At 19.5% G+C, this 24,290-nt stretch overlaps 2 protein-coding genes across 2 annotated transcripts; both read right to left on the bottom strand.

Moving 5' to 3' along the window:
• Window positions 1-4,500: 4,500 nt before the first annotated feature.
• Window positions 4,501-10,037, bottom strand: LOC107993682 (cuticle protein 7-like). Its single transcript, XM_017050222.3, has 4 exons — window positions 9,885-10,037; window positions 8,773-8,965; window positions 6,816-7,105; window positions 4,501-5,521 (listed from the first exon to the last, which is right to left on the bottom strand). The coding sequence occupies exons 1-4, from the start codon at window positions 9,894-9,896 to the stop codon at window positions 5,324-5,326; spliced, it is 693 nt and encodes a 230-aa protein (XP_016905711.1). The 5' UTR covers window positions 9,897-10,037; the 3' UTR covers window positions 4,501-5,323.
• A 4,514-nt stretch (window positions 10,038-14,551) lies between these two features.
• Window positions 14,552-18,794, bottom strand: LOC107993685 (uncharacterized). Its single transcript, XM_017050223.2, has 2 exons — window positions 18,327-18,794; window positions 14,552-16,067 (listed from the first exon to the last, which is right to left on the bottom strand). The coding sequence occupies exons 1-2, from the start codon at window positions 18,580-18,582 to the stop codon at window positions 14,995-14,997; spliced, it is 1,329 nt and encodes a 442-aa protein (XP_016905712.1). The 5' UTR covers window positions 18,583-18,794; the 3' UTR covers window positions 14,552-14,994.
• Between the last annotated feature and the right edge of the window lie 5,496 nt (window positions 18,795-24,290).

Below are 24,290 nucleotides of genomic sequence, written 5' to 3'. Positions count from 1 at the left end.
ATACATTTAATGTATGCTTGCATTTAATGTATGATTTTAATATCTAATGTTAAAGCAAGATGTTGGCATGTAGAACGTTTTTCCATTTGGCATTTAATGTTTTAATAGTTCATATTCATATGTGATATACTAACTAAGAGAAAATATTTAGAAAATTAAAATATAAAATTCAAAATTATATTGAATTCTTTTTAAGAAAAATAATATAAAATAATAATAATAAAAATTATTATTATATATAATGTATATAAATACTATTAATGTATATATTATTATAATATAGTAAAAGAATAAAAGAATTCGAAAAATGAATATAATTCGAAAATATTCGAAGCAATTAGACACATGTTTATATAAATTTTATTATTTCCATATAGAATTTATCGAATGTATAATCTTCCTAGAACATCCTATATATTATATAAATATATAAATTTTTAATATTTAATCTTATTATGTATTGTAATCTTTTTATCTTTTATAAATTGTTTATTTATAATTTCATAATAAAATTTATTTTTAAGTTCAATTACTAAGCTATTCGATTGTTATCAAATTTCGATGACTTTTTCTTTAATTATAATTAAAAAATAATTATTTCAAATAAAAATTAATTGCTATTTAATTTAATAATATATTTCATGTTATATTTTTTATGTAAATATTTTATTTCAAATTCATATTATTCTGTTACAAAAAATATTCCAAAGCGAAATTATATTTAAAATATAAAAATTTGATAAATGCTAAATATACACGGTGAGATCTTTAAAAAAAACTATCTGAATATTTATCTTGATTCTTATTAATGATAGAAAAAAATATTAGGAATAAAATTGCATCATATATAATTTAATGTAAATAGTTTTTTAATAGGTAAACACGTCATTTAAAAGTTAACTTTGTTTTTTTTTTTGGAATGATATGTTTTTTATTATCTATTAGATGTTTTAAGACATATATAAGAATTTATGATTCATCATTTAACTACAAAAGAAAATATTTTACTTTATATGAGAGATAAGATTGTTCTGTTAATGCTGCAATAATATACAAACAAATATTATATGTTTCAATATTCATTTCATATCAATGAATTTTATTGTTAGTTTATAATATTCTATCTATCTATATTTGTTCTTGTATTTTTTAAAATGTATTATTCAAAATTGAAAAAAAATAGATAATCTATATTTATCGAATTATGAGAAAAACAACGCATTTATATTATAACAGAAAAATTTGTTAAACTACAATCTTTATATTACAAGAAATTTTCAAGAAACTGAATAAACATGCTTATATAAATAAAATATTCGAATGTTTATATAAAGTAAATTTTTTTGTATAATCTTGAATCATGGATTATTTTATGCGTTTTAAAACATTTTATTAAATATATAAAAAAATATATCATTTCCTTTAAAAAGGGAAGATAATTTTTATATAACTTTTACATATTTACCTATCAAAAAACTATGAAAATCAAATTATATGTCCTTGATACAATATAAATTTTTTCTAATGTATATTTTTGTAATATAACAACTGAAATATTCAAGTGATCTAGATTTTAGATATCATGTGTATTTAAACTTTTATAAAAAATAGTATATAAAAATTGTGATGGACTATAAATCTATAAACTTCAATTGAATACGAATTTTAATATAAACTATTTAAATATTAATTTTCAAAAAACTCTTCTAATAATTAATTATTCTTATAGTTAATATAATATTAATTTATATTATATGAAAATTATTAATTTTATAATAAATTTACAGTTTTTTTAACAATAATTTATTAATTTATAAAGATCATTCATTAAATTTATTAATAGAATTTATTATTCTGAATTTATTATTTTACTAGTATTTTTGTATCGGAGAATACATTTCAATTTATGGATTTTTATCTTGTTTAATTAATTTTTTGAATATGTAAAAGCAATTTATGCATATATATACATATGTACATATTTTTTTTTATATTGAAATTTGCAACCATTTTAAATTGGCAGAGAAATATATTAAGATTTTTGGTTGTTATGAAAAATGCTTTTTATATTATATTTATATTATAAAATAATAAGAATATAATAATAATTCAATTTCTAATTTTTTATTTTTGAAATAAATTATTCATTAATTTATTATCAATTATTGTTTTAAAATAATAAGATATTTATTTGATAATATAGAATTTATGATATTCTATACATTTAAATTTATGATATTCTATTATTTAGTTTATTTTATATTAAAATTTAATCCAATTCTATGTCCAATTTTAATTTTTCTGTTTTATTTATACATACAATAAGAATGAAAGTACAATATCTTAAAGAAATTAGTGTAATCAAAAAATTTTAATTTTAATGAAAATTTGTAAAGCATTATTATATATATATATAGAGTAATTTTTTGTTTTTTTAAGAAAGTGAAATTAATCTATAAAAAATGCTAACATATTTTTAAAATACAAGTAAGTTTTAAATACAATTTTATTTGGGAATTTTTTTACAGAAGAATAGAGCACTAAATTATGAATATTTTGTAATTTAAATATCTAATTTATTTTATCTCGCACTATTTGTGTAAAGGAATTATGTATAAAAAAATTTAACTGCATTAAAATTTTGTGTAATTTTATATTTTATATGCTTAAAATGATATTTATCAGTAAAAAAAATTGCTTCATTTGTAACCCATTATGTTCTATATATTTACAAAATTTCATTAAAAACAAAAAATTTATTTAAAAAATAAAAATATATTTATTTTTGCTATATATAATATAATGTATAATATAATTTAGTGTATATAAAATAATATTTGTAAGTATATATTACATAATAAGTATAATGCAGTTTTTTTAATATCACTTGAAGAAAAAGATGAAATCAAAGTTTCACATTTAATATTTTTTTTGTTTTTTAAAAAAAACTCTCTAATAAAATATAGGAAAATTAATTTAAAATATAAGAAAATTTTAAATTACAAAATATTCAAAATTTAATTATTGTTATAAAAATAATTCCCAGATAAAATAATATTTAAAATTAGAAAAATATCAAAATTTGGATTGATTTCATCTTTTTAAATTTTTCATTAATGAAAATATTGCTTCATATATATATATATAATCCATTAAATTCTATACATGCATAAACTTCCATTAAAATTAAAATTTTTGGATTACAAGTAAATTTCTCTATACGATAGTGTTCGAATATTTTCGTGAATTATTATATATTTTTCTCTGAAGAAAATAGTTATTTATATAATTTATTTTATATAATTTATTTTGTATAATTCAATTTTTAATTTATAATATATAATTCGCCTTTCTTTATATTAATAATTCAAATTAATTAAAATTCGAATTTCTTTATCGTCGTTTTTGTAATTATACTTTTAGAAAGTAAAAGATTTTAATGAATTATGTGATTGTTGAAGCGCAAATTTATAAAAATCTGTGATGCCATATTAAATAACATATAAATTTTGATTACAATATCTCCAAAGTGCTACAATCGAATGTGAAAGCGTATAGTTTTCAAGTATGCAGTGTAAAATTTTACGTGGCTGAGTTGAAAATGTTAATTTTGAATGAAGGAGTCGATAGGTTCTTTTGTTCATTTTCTGCGTATGCATTTCATTCGCATCTGCAACATCAATGATAAATTTTTCGCTTTTTTTTTTATTTATTATTTTATTATTTTATTTTACTTTGAATTAATACAACGTTTTTCAATCGGTCGCGATTTTATAATTAAAATTTATAAAGATATTTAATATTTATATATAATGGCAAAAAAATCAATAATTAGTTATTAGTTATAGATTATTTTCTATCTAAGATTTAAATACATATTTTTTGCAAATATTTAGATATTATTTGAGATCCTTCAGAATTTAAAAAATTTTGAATTTTAAAATTTTTTATTTTTATAATTCGAAATTCTCAAAATTTAGTTAAATAATAATTTATACAAAAATTAAATTAAATTTTTCATAAACCGAAAGATATAATTGTTGTTATTGATTAACTATGAATTATATTAACTTGAGTTTGAAAAATTCCAGAAATCAAATTTTGTTAAAATTATGATTTTTAAATGAATAAATATAAAATAATTATTAGGAAAAAAAAAAAATAAGCATAAGCATTCTAGTTTTGAAAGTTTTGAAAATTTTGAGACCTTACAAATTTAAATTTCGCAAATCTAAAAATCAGATTTCAATCGATCTCCAATAATATTATATTTTTATATTTATATTTAGTATATTTTTTAATTATCTTTTTTTTAAAATAAATATTAAATTATATTAAATACGTTATTATTTCAAGTAAATAAAATCATCTTAAAAATTATGGTGTATTCTTAGAATTTAATTAATTTTGAAAAATATTAAAAAAAAAAATTGAGAAACATTGAATTAATGCAAAGCAAATTTTTTTGAAGGATAATGCAAATTTAAACGGTTTTAGATATTTGCTAAATAATACGTTTATTTTGTATTCAAAGTCTTTACAGATATATTTCTTTAAAAAAGAAGTACTTATTTCGAATGGAAAAAACCGTAGCGCGTTAATTATATCTAAATCTTGGAAAATAACTATTTAGTATACCCCTTCTAAATCTTTGGAGATTTACGAGTATGATAGGCGAATGAGTATAACTAATGAGTAAATAGAAGCAGTAGATAAAGATTTGCCTCCTAATGAGTTTAATTGATTTCCTTCGTTAACGAAACTCATAATCTATAGAATACGCATCGTCGTGTGATAATGGAATCATCTATTTGTGTCACAGAATGCATATAATGCATACATAAACTTTTTCTTATGTATATTTATCCTTACGACCTCAACTTTGCTCTTTGAGTAAATTAAATTAACCAATTTAATATAATTATTCTTAAGATAAGAAAATATTGCTTGCCATAAATATATTTGTATCAACTGACTATGTAATAGCTGTTCCGGAATTCTTATTATAATGAAAATGTTGAAACGAAAATAGATTAAGTTTTTCTGATTGATATCTTATCAATGATGATCAAGTATAATATAAATTTTTATTATAAGAATTATATATGCATATCAAAATAATAGTATAAAAAGAAGTAAAATATAAAAATTGATAATCTATTTAATTATCTATATATAATTAAATATTCAATATTTTCGAAGATAACGCGATCTCTTATTTATGCGAATGTTAGAGCAAAGTAGATTAAAATTGAAAGAAATAAAGTAATGCCGTGTCGAATTGAATAGAGCTGAGTTGAATTGTATATCGTTATACCGATATTTAATGAACCTTAACGATGCCTCCGGTACCATAAGCACCTGCTAATAGAGCTTGCGTACCATAGAGGGAGCCTGGTCTTAATCCGAGACCAACACCGAGACCTACTAATCCTGTATTAGCGGCAACTACGTTCGTCGCAGCTACTGCTGGCCCAGCAAGCAACGGTTGTCGTAGTAAGGGAGTACTTAAGAGGGCAGTCTATGGAAAAAAATGAGAAAAAAGTAAAATTAATAGATTTGATTTAACAATTGACTATTTGTAATAGCGGGATTAAAGAAAATTTGAAACGAGTAGGAATGGATTAATGGGTTAATTAAAATTCTTTGAAATCCATGAAATTTTGAATTCTTAAAACTTGAAGATAAATTATAATTTGAAATTCTAATTTGAAACTCAAGTAAAAAATAATTAATATTATAAAATAATTAGCAAATTAAATTTTTTGTAATCCAAAAAAATAATTTATTGTTATTGGATAGTTAATTTGAATTTGAAGAATTTCCAGAAATCAAAATTTGTTAAAATTTTAATTCTTGGTAAAATAAATAAAGGCTTAAAAAAAAAGTCATTTTGGATTCTGAATATTAAGTTCTGAATATTAAGTAGTAAGAATAAATCTGAATATTAAGTAAGAATATTAAGTAAGAATATTAAGTAAGAAAAAAGAATATTAAGTAAGAATAAATCTGAATATTAAGTTTTGATTTATCTAAGAGAGAAGAAATAAGTTAAAACGAATAATAGAAAACTGAAATATTTTCATAACCAAATATTACTGGAATATAATGTTAAGAAAACAATAAATAAAATAAAATTTTTTCCGTAGAAGTTTTGTTTTTGAAAAAATTTGAAAATTTTTTGATTATAAATAAAATTAGATACGAATGAATTATCAATAGAAATTATATTATTGTTCATATATATAAAATAAATAAAAATTATATATTTAATTTTATTTTGTTTAAAAATTAATTATTGAAAATACGAATTTTAAAAATCATCCATTATATAATTTTTTGACAATATGATATTCAATCCCAATTTTTTTAAAAATAAGAAACAATATTTAATATTTAAATAATAAAATTTCATTCTATATTTTTTATTTATTTTCATGTGTAGAATAATTTTTTATCAATAATTAAAAAATTAATCAATCAATTTGAAAAAGTTTTTAATTTTGATTTTTTCAAAATCTTGAACAAAAATATTTTGTTTTATTTTTTTTTATTTTTTCATCATTTATTATTCTTATTTGAATTCCACTTATAGAAAAATTTATTCAAAATTTTATATTTAAAAATTATTAAAATCTATCAAGACATTATATTTATATTTATTTCTATATTTTTATTTATTCTACATTTTTATATCTTTCAAAATTTTATATATTATTTTTTTATATTTCAAAATTCATTTTTCTTTCTATATTTCAAAAATCAATTTTTCCCTGAAGCAAAATAAATAAAAAAAAGAATCGCGCGTAATATACCTGTGGACGAACAGCTACAGCAGGCGCAGCTGTGGCGATAACCGATGTTGGTCGTGCAATCACAGGAGATGCGACAACAGGTCGCACGGCTGCCGCAACAGGAGCAACCGGTGTTGCAGCGATCGCAGTCTTGACCGTGATGCTAGGGTCTTTCTGAACAACAGCATTGAAACCGTTGATAGGATCGGCAGCATATGAAACCACTCGACGAGAACCATCTGGTTCTATTAAGCTATAACTACCTTGAACCACGTCGCCGTTACGAGTTTCCTCTTGCGCTTTGTTGTCACCTTTAAATTATGTAGAATCAGTTCGTTAGTGAGTTCTCATATTTTTTTCTTCGTCTTTTTTCATTTACCTCAGTGTTTCTCAATCGGTTTGTGTTATCATACGATTTTATCAAAATTTTACTTGATATGAAAATATTTAATATAGAAATATCTGTTTTAATATTTAGATTTTTTTCTGATTTTAATGTTGATTAGAATTCCTATTTTCAATTATTGCAAATGGAACTTAATAATGAGTTTTAAATATATCAAATATCAATTAGCTTTGATTTTTTTATTTAAAATTTTTATTAAAATAGATATAACTAGTCATATTTGTGACTAATAAAAATCGGTCAATGTGATAATTAAAAATTATCATTTATAGAATAATGTCATTAATGATTAGCTATTGAAATGATTTTTTGTTAACATAAATATTTTTAATTATTTAATTATTATTAATTAATTATTATTAATAGTATATATAATTTTTAAATATATTTTTCTTTTTTAAATAAATAATAAATTATAACAAATATCAAAATGTATTATTATTTCAAGTGAATAAAAATTTTTACTTTAAAGATTATGTATATCAAATTGAGAAAAGTTTAAAAATATATTTCTTATCCTACAAAAAATTAATAAATAGAATGAATATAATATTAAATAAATTGGAAAAATTGTCTTTTTTTGAATTTATATTATGATATTGTTATTATCTTCAATTGTTATTGTTCTATATTCAAAAAATATTTTATTCTTTTAGAAATCAATGCAGATTAAATAGTTAAATAATGCAATAGTTAAATAAATACAAAATAAAATAATTTATATTTTCAATCATTCAAATTATATGAAATAAAAAAAAATGTAGTATAAATAGACAAATGTAAATAGACAAATGTAATACTAACAATGGCATTTGCCTAACTAAATCTAATTTTTAATATATTCATATCATTTTAGATGAATGTAGGAATTGTTTAAATAATAGATACATACGTATATTATTATAAAAAAGAGAATTATTATTTTTTATTGTAGAATATGAAACTTGTAATTTTTGTTGTGTAATTTTTTATTTGTAAAAATTGAATCGATTTTGTTAATAAAAATAAATTACATAAATTTCATAATTTTATAAATCTATTTAACAAAAACAAAGATAATTAATATTCTGTTTTTCTATTCATATCATGCTAAAATGAAATTCTTAACATATTAAGAAATATAATTAAGAAATATAATATTAAAAACTTATAAATTGATCACTTTCAGTTTCAACTTATAGTCATATGAGAAAAGATATTATTATTAATATATATTATTATTTATCTTTTTTAATATTGGAAAGTATAAAAAGGGAAAGTAAAATTGGAAAAATCAATCAATAAAATTTATATTAAAATTTATTAAAATTTATAAGAATTTTTTTCTTATTTAAGATTTCAATTAATAAATCAATTAGGTATTGATTGAAAATTATTGAAGTAATTATTCAATTGATTTGTCAACTAGAGGTTTAATATAATTTAACAATAAAAAGATTCTTGAAATACTTAAATTTCAAAGAATACGACTTATACTTAAGTTCTTGAATTCTCCATTTAGGCTTATAATTAACCTTTGTGTTCTTAAGTATTGTGTTCTTAAGTATTTGACCAGGTAAAAAAAATACGTACCTGTAAGACCATCAGCTACGCTATAACTGAAACTATATTGAGGATTCGGATCGAAATTTTCGGTTCTGACAACAGTCGCAGTTGGTGGTAGCGCTGTTGCTACTGTAGCTCCACTGGGAGTGATTATTCCTGCACTTGGTCCGATTATTCCTGCATGAGTGACAGTTAGGATAGTAGCCAAGTACCCAATAATCTAAATGAAAAATAAATTAATCAAACAGTGTACTTAAATAAATATATTTAAATTTGTATTCGTTTATATATATAGTTAGAACCAATAAATAAATAATAACCAAATATCTAATAATCTAAATATCTTGCAAAATATGAATTATCTGTATAATTATGTACAATAGTTGTGTACAACATTCGAATACCATGATTATATAAGAGATTAATAATCTATGTTAATATATTTATGAAACATTTTTAGAAGTTTAAAAGCCAAAGAAAAAAGATGAAACTTGATATACAAAAATGTCAAGGGTTTATTTATAAAGTTATAAATAATTTCAGTTTCGTTTCATCTAATACAAATTTTATTATAACTTAATAAATAGATCTCAATCGAAATTTTTATATATCAATAGAATCGATTTCTCAGATGTTTCTATAATATCTTGTATATTTTTCTTATTATATTATTAAATTAGTTGACTTTATATATGTTAAATACTTATTGCAATTAATATAAATATAGATTTATTTAATGTATATAGTTTTTAATTCAATAAATAATAAATTAAGTAATGGACAAATTTAACATATAAATGTAATATAAATATTTTATGTTTACAAATACTATTATTATTTATTATTTATTATTTATTAGTGATTATAATCAATTATAATTATATTTGAATATTTTTTAAGATTTTAAATTTTTCCATATATTGTGTACAAAAGCTAAATAAATATTAAATAAAATTATATTTTTATTAACTATAGTGAATATTTTAATATAATATATAAAGAAAAATCAATTCATAAATTACACTATCATAAATACTATAGAGCAATAATCTCTCATATACCTTGAAATTCGAATATTAATCAATTACTATATATTGGACTAATTGAAAAAGAAAAAAAAAACAGAAATGAATGATTACTTTATAATCCATGACGACTAAAAAGTTAATGACGTTCTGACTATCCGTGTAACAACTGGGTACCGTTGCTTTTCGCCAGCGAGGATTTTATACCAATTGGTATCGGTTGACCCCGCCCTCAACTTTTCTTCGGAGACACCAGTACCACCCCACTGCGACTAATTTACATTCTCGTAAGAATACGCTATAACTTCACTTGCTGAATATAATAGATCATATTATTTTTATTAGAGAATTCTTTTTCCGTACAAATTTTTTAATTAAAATAATTATAAAATTTCAATCTATCAATTCCATTTTCTTTTTAGATTTTTTTTCGAATTGTATTATGTATTATGTGGATATTTCCTTATGTTTGTAATGAAGAATTTTAATAATTTTGAATAATAATAATGAATTTTATTTTATTATACAAATATTGATATGATGTACTATTGATGATCCTCAAATTATGATTTGAGAATTGTGATTTTTTTTTAAACTTTTAAGCTTGTTTCTATAACAATACAGTAGACATCGATTTTAATGATAAGTTTAAATCAATGATTTAAATTTATGATTTATACATAACGAGGATAAAACATCTCTCTGTCACTTCTAGTTTTATGTATTGACTTAAATTTGTCACTTGAATCGATTGTACTGCATTGCAATATGTTTCAATATATATATAAAGTCTTTTCTATAGCTCATATTTACTTTTTATTTTATAAAATTTGATTTATGAAAACAAATAACAAAACAAATTTTTAATATCTTTATTTATAATATCTTTATTTTCTAAAAATAATTGAAAATTGAGGATTTTATATTTTTCGAATATTTGAATATTTTTGATATTTTTGACTTCTATTATTTTAAAGTTTAGATATCATTTATGTTTATTTATGTTACACACATGTATATTATATATATTTATTATTTATTTATTATATAATATATTTATGTTATATAATATATTATTATACACACATATTAATTAATTTTTATACATGAGATTTCATGTATAAATGTTCATAGTTCCGATTATATTATTTTTATGTTTTGCATTTTTATCGTTTTTATTAATATCGTTTTAAAAACTTAAATTCATTTTTAAAATCATTTTTTTTCAACAATTTTATTTTTTCAATCATTTTTTGGATTAGATTTAAATCTAATTTCAATTTTTGTAATTTGTATTTTTAAAGACTTCGTCACTTAAACAATTTGCAATAGATAACAAATAATTTGTTGTTATCAATTAAAAGAATTAAGTGATATATATATATTACCATTAATCCATTAATATATATATATATTACCATACCATTAATATATATATTACCATAATATCACTATTATTATTTATATGTAGTCGTATTTATATTTAAATCTTTACTACGATTTTTAAGATTTATATTTAAATGTGGTTGAAATTATTATAATGGTATATATATTTAAATTATATTATTGTAATAATTTAAATTATTTTTACTATTTTTTTTTTACTGTGTCATAACAGTTAAGTATTGTTAGATAAGAATTGTAAATAAAAGCTTTTCTTAATAACAATTCTTTGTTTAGATATATCTAATCAATTTTTCTTTGTAAACTACATATATAATATATATGTAATTATAATAATTTAATTTTGTTTAAAAGATTAGTAAATAATTCTTTGCAATTGTATTTTTAAAACAACATTAATTATAGATATTATTTAATAAAATTCATTATGCTTTTTATGTATACAAATTATCATTAAAATTTTATTAAAATTTTAAAAATTGCATAGAAAAAATAATAAACAGCGATAAAGAAATAAAAAAGAATATATGTTATTCAAATTCTTATAACATATTGGTCATTTAATTTTATTAAAAAAAATTATGTATCTTGTGAAAAATTGACACATACTATTGATAAAAATGATGAATTTTATATTTATCTTTGTCTGTAATAAATAAATTAATTTTTCATTATTCTTATTTTTCAAAATAGAGTGCATTGATTATAATTGCTATTTTTACTATTATTTAGTGAATGTTTTCCCTGTTCTTCTGTAAATTTTATAAAATATAACATATGTTCTTATTTTAATCATTCTTCATCATATTCGATAATTATTTATTTTTTGCTATTTTTATCTTTCAAAATAAAGATAAATAATTTACATAAAAATTAAATTTTTCATAATCCAAAAAAATAATTATTACTATTGACTGATTACAAGTTCGAAAAATTTCAAATAAAAATTTGTTAAAATTTTCTTGTCATAAAATTGTCAAATTTTTTTCAAAATAAATACTTTTCAGAAAAGAAAAATAAACATTTTAGATTTCGAAAATTTCTAAGTAAATTTTCACAAATAAATATTTGTTCATAAGAACTTTGCAAATCTAAAAATTTATCTCAACAAGTATTGTAACGAAAATCGACGAAAAATACAATCTACGAAATATCGAATTATGCCGTCCTAATTACAATAAGATGACTAAATCGCCGAACAAGTAATAGAATACTTTTGATATTCTTCGTATACGCAAGATCGCAAGTCAGTTGATACTAATGTGAGCCAATAATTGGTATTGTTGCGACATTGAGCTACGAAATCTGCGGGCACAGTGGAGATGGATCGCATTGACGGTGTACTGTTCGCGCGTTTCCTTCATATGGGTCACGTAATCCTAGCAGTGCTTCAAGGAATCGCGTGACATCGAGCTCTCAATTTGCGTAACTCTATCGTATTTACTACAATTCGATCTGCTATGCACAGATGAACAATCCATTGCCAGAAGTTGGCATTAAAAAAATAATTAGTTAAAATTTTGAATAATAATATATTTTAAGTAATAATTTTATTTAAAATAGTTGCGAATAACATTTATTTGTAACTATTATAGTTGATCTTCTTTCATATAATTTAAACCGTTTGGTATTATACAATTATTTGTATAGTTTGAATAATAAATTATTGAAGTAACTTTTATTCTTAACTTCAAAATGAAAGAAAATTATTTGTATTAATCTCTGAAATATTTTTGTTAAAATTTTTGCAATAATGTCATAACATGTCTTATAATGCTAGTTCGTATCACTCTTATATATTATACGCATGCGCGTATTATGCACGTACGCATGCGCATAATAAATTCAATGATTGCAAGCAACGTTCTTTCGATTCCAAACAGCTGTTCAAGAGCAGTTTTTTGGTTAACGCAAGAGGGATTTTCTTTTGTAAATATATATAAAAGAACGATAGCTACTTCAAATAAATGTGTAAGATGCGAGTTCATTAATGGCTCAACGTTCAAATATTGAATATTAGCAAATAATATAACAATATCTATTATATTTTTTCTATATAATCATATATAGAATATATATAGAATATATAGAGTATATATATAAAATATATAGAATACAGAATACATATAGAATATATAAATTCTATATAATCATATTTATAATCATATTAATAATTATATTGTAAAATAGAACTAGTATTTAACGTAATATTTGATGAGATTTATTTATCTTATTTTTTCAATAAACTCTTTAAAATATATTACAACTGTAAAAAAAATCCAATTGTTTCACTTATTTCGTAAAAATAATTTCTTTAAAAAAATTTCTAACGATAACATTTTTTTCTAAGAATGTTTAGGAAAACAGATCTCAAATATCTTTCAAATAATAATATAATAATAATAATATAAATCTAGATGATAGTGTTCATAAAAATAGAGCTGTTTTATTTTATCTCTGTCTTGTTTTGTTTAATATTTTATTTTATTTAACTTTATTTAATTGTTTATGACTTAATAAATAAATCTTAATATTTTTATATCATCTTTTGGATTGTTATGTATGCGAAATAAAAAAATATATATAGATATATTATATCTCATTTTATTTTTCGTTTTATTAACGTTTTATTAAAACTTTAATTGTCTATTAATAAAAAAATTTTTACAGATATTCTCAATCAATCAACTTTTTATGTTTGTTTCAATTTCTAGTATATTGATTCAATATATTGATTTCGAGTATATTGATTCATCATTGTCCAACAAATATATTAATATATAATATATCCTGTATATTTATAAAATTAATATATTAGAAATTAAAAATTCTATATAAATTCTATATATTGTATTAATTTCTCAGTAAACAGATAGAAAGATGTAAAAAGAACAATAATATTCTTTATCGAATATTTTTTATCTATTAATTATAGCAATATTATTATAGCAATATTTGATTCTGACTATTAGTACTACAAAAATTATTACTCAAAAATAGTTATGAACATTAATGAAACACTTAAAATTATTAAATACTGATTAACATTATTTAAATAGATCAAATTAAAGATTTAAAAAAAAAAGACAATACTAATTTGTTAGAAAGTATTATAACTTTAAAATAATAAAAAAAACTTTAGATTTTGAAAATTATTTTGTTCATTATTTATGATAATATAATTATATTATATTATATTATAGAATATAATATATATAATTCATCGATATATATATATATATATATATATATATATATATAAACATCAATTATTTAAACTAATTAAAAAATAAAATCTTATAAATAATAATTAGTTTTTTGGATAAATTCAGTTAAAGAACCAATTTGTGAATATTGAAAAACTAGAAATTTTTAAATATGGACATTTATTAGGAAAAAAATATATTAGTAAAAGAATACATACAATATATTTATACAAAAATGTAATAAATTATAAAAAATAAATTAATAATTTTTCATTATTCATTATGCTAATGTTTTCCAAATATCTTTAAATATGTTAATTTAAATTTTATATTATATTGGTCATTATATAATTGAAATCGGAAATATTTGGATAAAAGATGTTTCATTTCAGTTTTGTATCATATATCCAAAATTTATGATAATAGATTTTAAATTATTTACAATGTTATTTTCGTTTAGTCTTTTTTTATTCATGAATTCTCCTATAATCTTCATGAACAAATAATCAACATATTAATATTCAATCTGATTTTAAAAAATAAAAGAATAAATATATATATATAGAAACATTTTTCCATTAATCCATTTTTTCTTTATCCTCATTCATTCAATTTCATTTAGGAAGTATATAATTGCACTTGAAAAGTTTCGATATTGTCCCTGGAGGTAAAATTACTAATAACATAAGCATCGGTTGGATCATTCGAAAAAATTTTAATATCCATAGTTCGTTAAAAGCAGCAGCAAGACCGCTGGTGATCCAGGGTGAATCCATCAAGAGATATAATTTGAGATAAACAATAAATTGTTTTTTCGCTTCATTGATTTTTGTTATACCATTATTTTCGGTCGCAAAAGATGTTGATTTTCGTATCAAAATCATTTTATAAAAGGTGTACAAAAAAAGTATGGTATTCGCGAAACAAGTTAGAGCTGGAAATATTGTTACGTAAAGAATAGCAGTTAAATTTATACCATCGTTAAATCGGTGGAAATTCGGTCTGATAGGTGAAGATATTGGAAGCAACGTTGTCAAATCGGCGACGCAAGCCAAAACTGTCGGTAACAACGAACTAGTCCAAGTACAAATAGCATAGATTAAAAATTTCTTTCTTTCTTGCTGCTGATTCGTATCGGTCGGTAATGTAGAACGGAATCGCGTGATTACCAATGTCATGTCAATACAAATGACGAAAAGCCAAGATGTTGAGGATATGGTAAGGAACATGAGTATCAAACCCAAAATTACGTAAATATTGGAATGAATAGAGATATGACATAGGATACATGTACCTATCGCAATTATAATTATATTTAAGATAATTTGTGTAACATTGTAAGATATCACAGCTTTGTGATAAGCTCGCGTTTTTACATCCGGAATAATATAATAGATAAGTACGACTATGAAATAAGGAATAATGTAAATAATGTTTGCAAAAATCACTATATTGACACCCCAAAAATTCAAAGAAGAAAATATATTATCACAATGCATTGTATTATTTTTAAACGGTTCGATAGGGGAATTTTTAATATAGTCATTCTCGTTACAATTCCAAGTTTGAGAAATCTGTCCATTAGAAATACAATAGAAGTATCTTGTATGTATTTTTGCATTGGTATTTTTATGTTCTTGCTTGATTTCTATTTGTTTCAATTTGTTGATTACTTCGGATGTAAAATCTGAAACATATAGTATCCTTTCAGTTTTTTTTTCTTTTATCGATATTAGAATTGAATTGTAATCGATTAAACTTTGATTACTATTAAAATTATTAAAATTATTATCATAATCATTAATCAATAATCATTACAAGTAACATTCTAGAAATTTTGAACAATATTTCTAATCTAAAATTAATTAAAATAATTAAAATTAAAATAATTAAATAATTAAAATTAATTAAAATAATCTATTTCTAATTATTAAAATAAATTATTAAAATATTATCATTTCAATGATCATCATACATGTTTATTTTGATTATAAAATCATATAGAAAAGGAAAATTTAATATAGCTTTTCAAAAAAGTTATAATAGATTTTAAATTTCAAATTTTTCAAAAGATCAAGAAATTTTTTCATATGACGATGAGTTTTTTGATTTTAGAATAATTATTCAAATTATTTTAAACATACACGTACATTTTCTTTGTGAGAAATAATTAAATTTAAATATTTGTGATCATTATTCATTACATATTTTTAATATATTAATTGAATATTTGAATATTCAGCATATTCATTTTATAAAAATTCATAGTTATTATTAAAAATATATAATTGTATGATGTTATATTGAAATGATTATATTCTTGAAAGAAATAATAATAATAACGATAATCGTGTGATCAGATTGTTTCAAATTTTAATAATAAATCATTCTTTTGTAATTCTAGTGATAATTTATGAAATATTTTTAATCATTCATGTTCACAGATTGATTACACAATTTAATGCATATACTACTACTTCTATCCATAAGTCATCAAACTATAAGTCATACTTAACAATTTTTTTTAGAAAATGGACAGAGTATTTTATAATTAACGTAAGTAACGTAATATTAAATAACCATTTATATTATAAGAAAATATTATATTTTAATAATTTAAAAACTAATAAATAATAACTGTAATATAATAATAATATAATAATATAATAACATAATATAACATAATATAATAATATAATAATAGTATAATATAATAAATGAAATATTATTTGCTAAAAAATATAAATAGAAAATAGGAAAAAAATTAAATAAAAGAAAACATAACAGATTTACATATATATTATATTAAGATATTAAAAATAGAGTATACTATATTAGAGTAATAGCTAATCTATTACAAAATTAAAAAGAATTTACAGAAAAATATTTTTTATTATGGTAATATAAATATTTTTATTTTTTCAAATATCATAAAATTATATAATTATAATTAAATGGAAAAAAATCATTAATCATTATGAATCATTAAGAATCATTAATAAAGATATCAAATAAAGATAACAAATAGTTAGAAGTTTATTGTTACAATATTAATAAATTCAATTTATAAATTAATAATTAAAAATTATAAATTAATGTAAATTATTGTAAATTATATATATATAATATATATTATATATATAAATTAATGTAAATTATTAAGAGATTAATAAACAATATATTTAAAATTAGTGTTCGTTAATTTATAGATTATATATTATAAATGTATAAAGTATTTGTTTTATTTAAATATGATTAAATCTGTATCTATGAAAGAATAAAAAAAAATATTTAGATAAAAGTTGTTTATTATATAATATTCTTTTTTTTTGTAAAAGATTTTTGATAAAAACTGTTAATTCATTAGATTCTTTTTTAATAGATGATTAAAGAAATTAAATTATTCAAAGGACTTGATTTTGAAACTGCTACTTTTTTATACTAACAAAAGAAATATTTATATCATTTTATATCTCCCTTCAAACTTTTGTCTGTATTTTATATCAAATTTTTTTTATATCCTCTGTATCCTATAACATATATAATATTTAAAGATATTTATAGATTAGATATTTCAAATATTCACATTTTATTTATAAAATAATTTGTTTTATTTTTAATAAAATATTATTAACAATATGTTATATATTAAATATCATTTTATAATATTATGATAATTTATATAGAAAGAGATAAGATAATTTATATGAAAATATTTTTAATTTTAGTCAGTCAAATTGTTCAATTAAACCAATGTTTGTTTTGTTTTCATTTTTTTCGTGTAATGCAAATTTTATTAATTTAAATAAATAAATTGTTAATTTTTGTATTTTTGTTATTTTAAAAACAAAAATCATCTTTATCAAAAATCATCATATATGTATTTTATATGTAATATGTAAAAACATATTGATCGAAATATATGTATTGTTTACTGTATACTCACTTTCAGCGTAAGATGAACAACAAGGTACATCAGATATGTTACCAAATATATTCTGTGAAGTTATCATCAAGGTACAATTGAAATTTTTTAAATTACAAGAATTTTCATTGTTTTTATCGACATTATCAAAACAACAATATTTTCGTATAAATTGTTCGTTCAATTCTGTAATACTATTATGGTGAACACAATATACTGAACAAATAATATAAATAATATAAAGCAATATTTCAATCACAATACTTTTTGCAAACATTTTTCACTTAATCCATCAAATATATAAGTAATACATTATATTTATTTGGATCTTATATAAAAAATATATAAAAAATTATATAAAAAATATTTTTAAAAATTACTTTAAAAGTTAATAATCTTTTCTACTGATATATAAAAACTTTCTCTTCTTGTCAACATTTCATGTTAACTTCTATTGCAGATAAACGTGCATTAATGATTCAAGTCTTTGTCTTAATTAAATAAGTTTCCTCTTTCGTTTTCTTTTTTATCTTCTATCCCTACTTATTTTTTTTGCAATTTCCTGATTACTCACCTTTCCTTCTATTATTTGTTTCACAAATACCAAGAATTAGTCATTTCAATCTTTATTGTAATCTTCATTCAACGTATATTTATCGCTCAAATCATCTGGATTATTTTAGATTATTGTTCGATGTGATTTATTTATTAAATAATTTATGTTAGTTTATGATATCAAAGTTATATCTTTAAAAATAAATTAAATAAACTATCATATAGCTAATAGTATAATGTACAATCGAGTAGAAGTTGATTTTGTAAGAAATAAATAAAAAAAAGAAAAAAGCTTTATTCGAGATTTTGTTTTTAAATAAAGAACATTTAAAAATTTTTTGAAGAACAAATATATTGATTAATTCGCAATATGATTGAATACGAATTAATTAATTAATAATAATATTATTATTTAATTATTGAAATAATATGTAAAAATATGTAAAAATAAATATATATAGAAAATATAGAATTAATTTTTTTCATTTAAAAATTAGAGCTTTGTTTCAATTATTTGAAAAAAACGAATTGAAAAACGTGTAATTCGATCAAACATTCATGTCTCAAGAATTACAATGATTATAGTTCAAATAATTCACAATTTCCAAGGTATTGACAAGAATTATTAATATGATTGAAAATTATATAATTTTATTACATATATATTATATATAATATTATTACATTACTATTAATACACTGAATTTTGCCTGTATGTATGTGCATATCAACTTTATCATGAATATTCAACCACCACTTATCAATTTTTTATATGAATTCATTACGACGGCCATCATTCAAAAATATAACAAGTGAGCTAATATTAACATATTATTCATAAGTCTAGTATTTATCTATAAGAAGAAAATAAAATATAAAACTTTTTGGCGATTCAAATTAAATACTAAATAATGAATACGATATATATATATATATATATACACACGAATAATATCGCTATAACATTGATAACATATACATGATAACTTTTATCATTGTAATTATTAATTAATTAAATAATCGTTCAAAAATTGTTCTATTTTATTTTTTATATTTATTCTATTTTGTAATACATAGGGTTTTGTAATAGGATTATAATATATTAATTAGAATTTTAATTATTCTACATATATAGAATTGAATCTAAAAGTCAAAATGAATACAAAAATGTGAAAGAAAAATTTGAAATACAAAAATGTATTGAAATTTATTTATTAAATTACAAATAATTGAACTTTGATTATTAGATGAATATAATAAAATAAAATGGCTTTATCTTCATTAAATTGCAATTTCTCTCTTTTTTTTGTCTTCCTTCTTTACAAAAATTTAAATTGTTTATAATTTAATAAAAAAGCCTTCGATTTTTTTTTGATCTCTAAAATTGATTCTTTAAAAAATCATTATATTATGAATATATTAATTTGCACATACATATACACGCAGAGCTAAAAAATATAAATAAATTAAAAACGAATTAAAAAAATACAATATATTTTTTTAATACTAATTTTTTCGATGAAAAATTATGTCGAACAATGAATTATTATATCACGTCGCTACACGATTAAGCTATATGCTTCGTGATTGTGATCCCATATTTTTTTATTAATAACTTGTTAATAAAGCTTACGAAAGTTTTTACAAAGAAAATGTTATTTTTGAAATTGTCTTAAGAATTTCCAGGTTTTTTAGCACATATTATATAATATGTCCAGTAATATGTAAGTCACAAAAAAAATTTATATCAAACAAATTTTTTTGTTATATTATATTTTGATTTTTGATAAATAATTTTTTTGTTATATAAAAAAAATTCTCAGGACAAAGTTATTTAAATTTGAATAATCATGTATAATGATAGGAAAATATTTTTTTCAAAATCATATTTTTTACGAGATTTCAAAATTATAGATGTTTTTTATGGCATTATGATTTTTTCCATAAACAAATTCGATTTAGTATATTATAAATTTGAAATAATCTAAATCTTAAATATAAAAATTATGATTCGATTATGAGAAATTTTATATATTTAATATATATAAAATTAATATAATTTAATATATGTGGAATTAGTTTATTTGACTCGTTTAAAATGATAACATACAGTATTAAATTTATATTAAATTTAGTATTAAACTTTTAGATTTATATTTAATAATGATGCAATAAGGAAAACATTTGATACACGCATCATCACGTGATCATTTAGATTCTTGGTAGTTAAATATGTGACATCTTTTAGTCCATTGCATTTAATTTAGAAATACATTTGAAATTTAATATATACATTATTTAATATTAATAAAGTACTTGATAATTTATTCTTGAAGAAATTATCTATGATCAAATATGAAAATTAAAAAATGTATCAAAGATAGCAGTATTTTATAAAATATTTTGAGAAAATAAACAAAATCTTTATTTTGAAATTAAATTTTTATTTCGAAAAAATCATTATATATAAAATTGTAATGGTTTCATATTACTTATAAAATACAATGTAATTATAAAACAAATATAATTTTGCTATAGAAAAGTTTACTATTTTTCATATTCTAATCATTTTAGTTACAAGAAATTTTTCGTATATTAGCACTGAATTATGATAATGTGCATTTATGATAGCATATATGTCAATATGTATATATGTATGCATAAAAGATGACGATTTTAAATACAATTAAATGAATAAATTTTTTTGTTTCAATATATGCGACCATATTTTAATCTTATATAGGTGCAAATCAACACATTCAACAAAAAATGACCTAATATTTAAAATGAAATTTTTTTTTCTGTTTTATGTTTTCATAAATTAGAACAAGAATATTAATTATGGGGATCGATTATTATTTTTACATGTTAAAGAGATGTAATATTATTATTGAAGATTGAAAATATTTATTTTTTAAATTTAAATATTTAATTCATATAAATATAATAAATATAACGGAATATGTCTATAATAAATAATAAATATAAATATATAATTCTAAAATTCTTTTTTATATCTAGCCTTTTAAAATTCTGAAACAATTATTTTAATTTAGATATGTGATTTATAATAATTGTTGACAGGCTTGAAGAAATCTAAAATTCACGTTAATAAAAGAAAATGAAATTTCATTTTATTCAATATTTTTATTTTACAATATAAAATATGTACATATCTATTGATAAAAAACAGATTTTAATAATAAAATTTTCTTATATATATAATATTTTTATTTATTTATATTATATTAATTATATTTATATTATATTATTTATTTATATTATGTTAATTTAATAATTAAAATGAATTTCTGATTTATGAAAATTTGTGATTGAGATATGAATATATTAAAAAAAAAATAGTTTCATTTTTCCCAGCATATCATACTCCATCCATCCTTTAGCATATCATACTCTTTATCTTTATCACATAAAATGTTGCACTTTGCCTTATATAAAGTACTCTTGAAAATGTAAAATAATATTTACTTTTCAATTGGAAGTATTAAATTGCTAAGAAATATAAAAATTATGGAATGCAATACTCTATATCTATTCCTCAATATTCAAATTAAGAAATCATTATATAAATATATTTTGCGCTTAAAATTTTCCGCATTTTAATATATTGTAAAAAAATATTTTCTTTAAGATTAAGTTAAAAATTCGTAGAATACGATATTTTTTCACTTATTTGATTTAAAAGAAACATCGAGGTTCGGTCTTAAGGTTTTTATTCACCAATTTAAGTACTGTAACATTATTGGCACATTCATATTAATTACATGTATTTTACATTCATCCAATCCAAAAGCTACAATTTCGCATCGTTTTGCTGGCAATTTGAATATTTCATATTTCATCGATCGCTTGCTATTCAATAATGACAACGAATGTTTATTCATTTCATCTTATATAAATATACAGGATGATTCACCAAATATCATCATCTCGATTTTCATCTCCGTTATTATTAACAAAAAATATTTTACATAGAATTGAATAATATCAGGAAGGACAATGTTATTAGTATTTTTGTAAATATAAAAGGACATGTCATTGATGTTTTTCTAAATAGAATCATTTTTTTTTTAGTTATCAGTTGATATAGAAAAAAGAATTTAATATTCTTTACAAAAAATATTCATATCGAAAAATTAATTTAAAAGTTATTTTAACTTGAAATTTGTAAAATTTTCAATGTGAAAGATAAAAAGAATAGTAGAGTTTTGTTTCGCGTGTTTCTTATTTATATTATATTATATTATATTATATTTTATTTATTTATAGTAAATTTTATAAACTTCAAGTTAAAAAATATATTAATATAAATTAAAATATATAAATTAATGATTTTGATGAATATAAAAATAATAATTTTTTGTAAAGAATTCAACTTGTATCAATTGATGCAAAAATATACAATAGTTATTATATAAAAAAATATTTTCTAAATCTATTAAAAAAAAATTATAATAATATTAGAATATTTGAAATCATTTAATTCTATTTGAAACATTTTTTGTTATTAATAATAATAATAGTATAAAACAGAGATATAGTTATTAATGAATCATTATTGATGAATCATTATGAACAATTATATGAATCATTTTGCACGTAATATTTTGTTTAGACAATTAATAGCTGCTGTGATGATATTGCTTGTGATTGTACTTGCTTGTGATGTTGAATGCACAATAATAATAATCAATAAATAATTAAAAAAATATCAAAAGTGAATTCTCTCTTTGAATTCTAGTTTCATAATTTTATTTATAAACTGTTTTGCATTTAAAAAATTTTCATTTATTCTCCAAAAAATAGTACATGGACATTAGTTGAATTATTCTTGAGTAAAAAATTGTAATATCCATTGTTTATTAAAGATAAAAAAATTTGAGAATAATTCATAAATCCACCAAAAAATATAATTTGAAATAAGCATTGTTTTACTTTATCGATTTTTGACATATCACTGTTTTTATTCGCAAAAATTGTTAACTTTTATATCGAAATTATTTTGTAACATAGCAGAAAAATATAATATTTACGAATTCACCATTGTTATATCGTTAGAAATTCGACTTCATGGATGAAGATATTAAAACCAACGGTGTCGATTCGACGATACAGTTAAAACTGTCGGTAACAATGAGCTAGTCTAAGTATAAATGGCGTAGATTAAAAATTTCTTTCCTTCTTGCTGTTGATTCGTATCGGTCGGTAACGTAGGATGGAATTCCGTAATTATAATGTCGATAAAAATAATAAAAACCAAGAAATCGTGTACATAATAAGGAAAATAAGAAAAATATCAAATCCAAAATTATATAAATGTTGGAATGAATGGAGATATGATATAGAACACATGTACCTATCGTGATAAAGTTACATTTATAATAATTTATATAATGTTATAATATACGA

This window comes from Apis cerana, linkage group LG16, assembly GCF_029169275.1.
Source record: "Apis cerana isolate GH-2021 linkage group LG16, AcerK_1.0, whole genome shotgun sequence".
Taxonomy (NCBI): domain Eukaryota; kingdom Metazoa; phylum Arthropoda; class Insecta; order Hymenoptera; family Apidae; genus Apis; species Apis cerana.
This window is presented reverse-complemented; position numbering and strand designations above follow the sequence as displayed.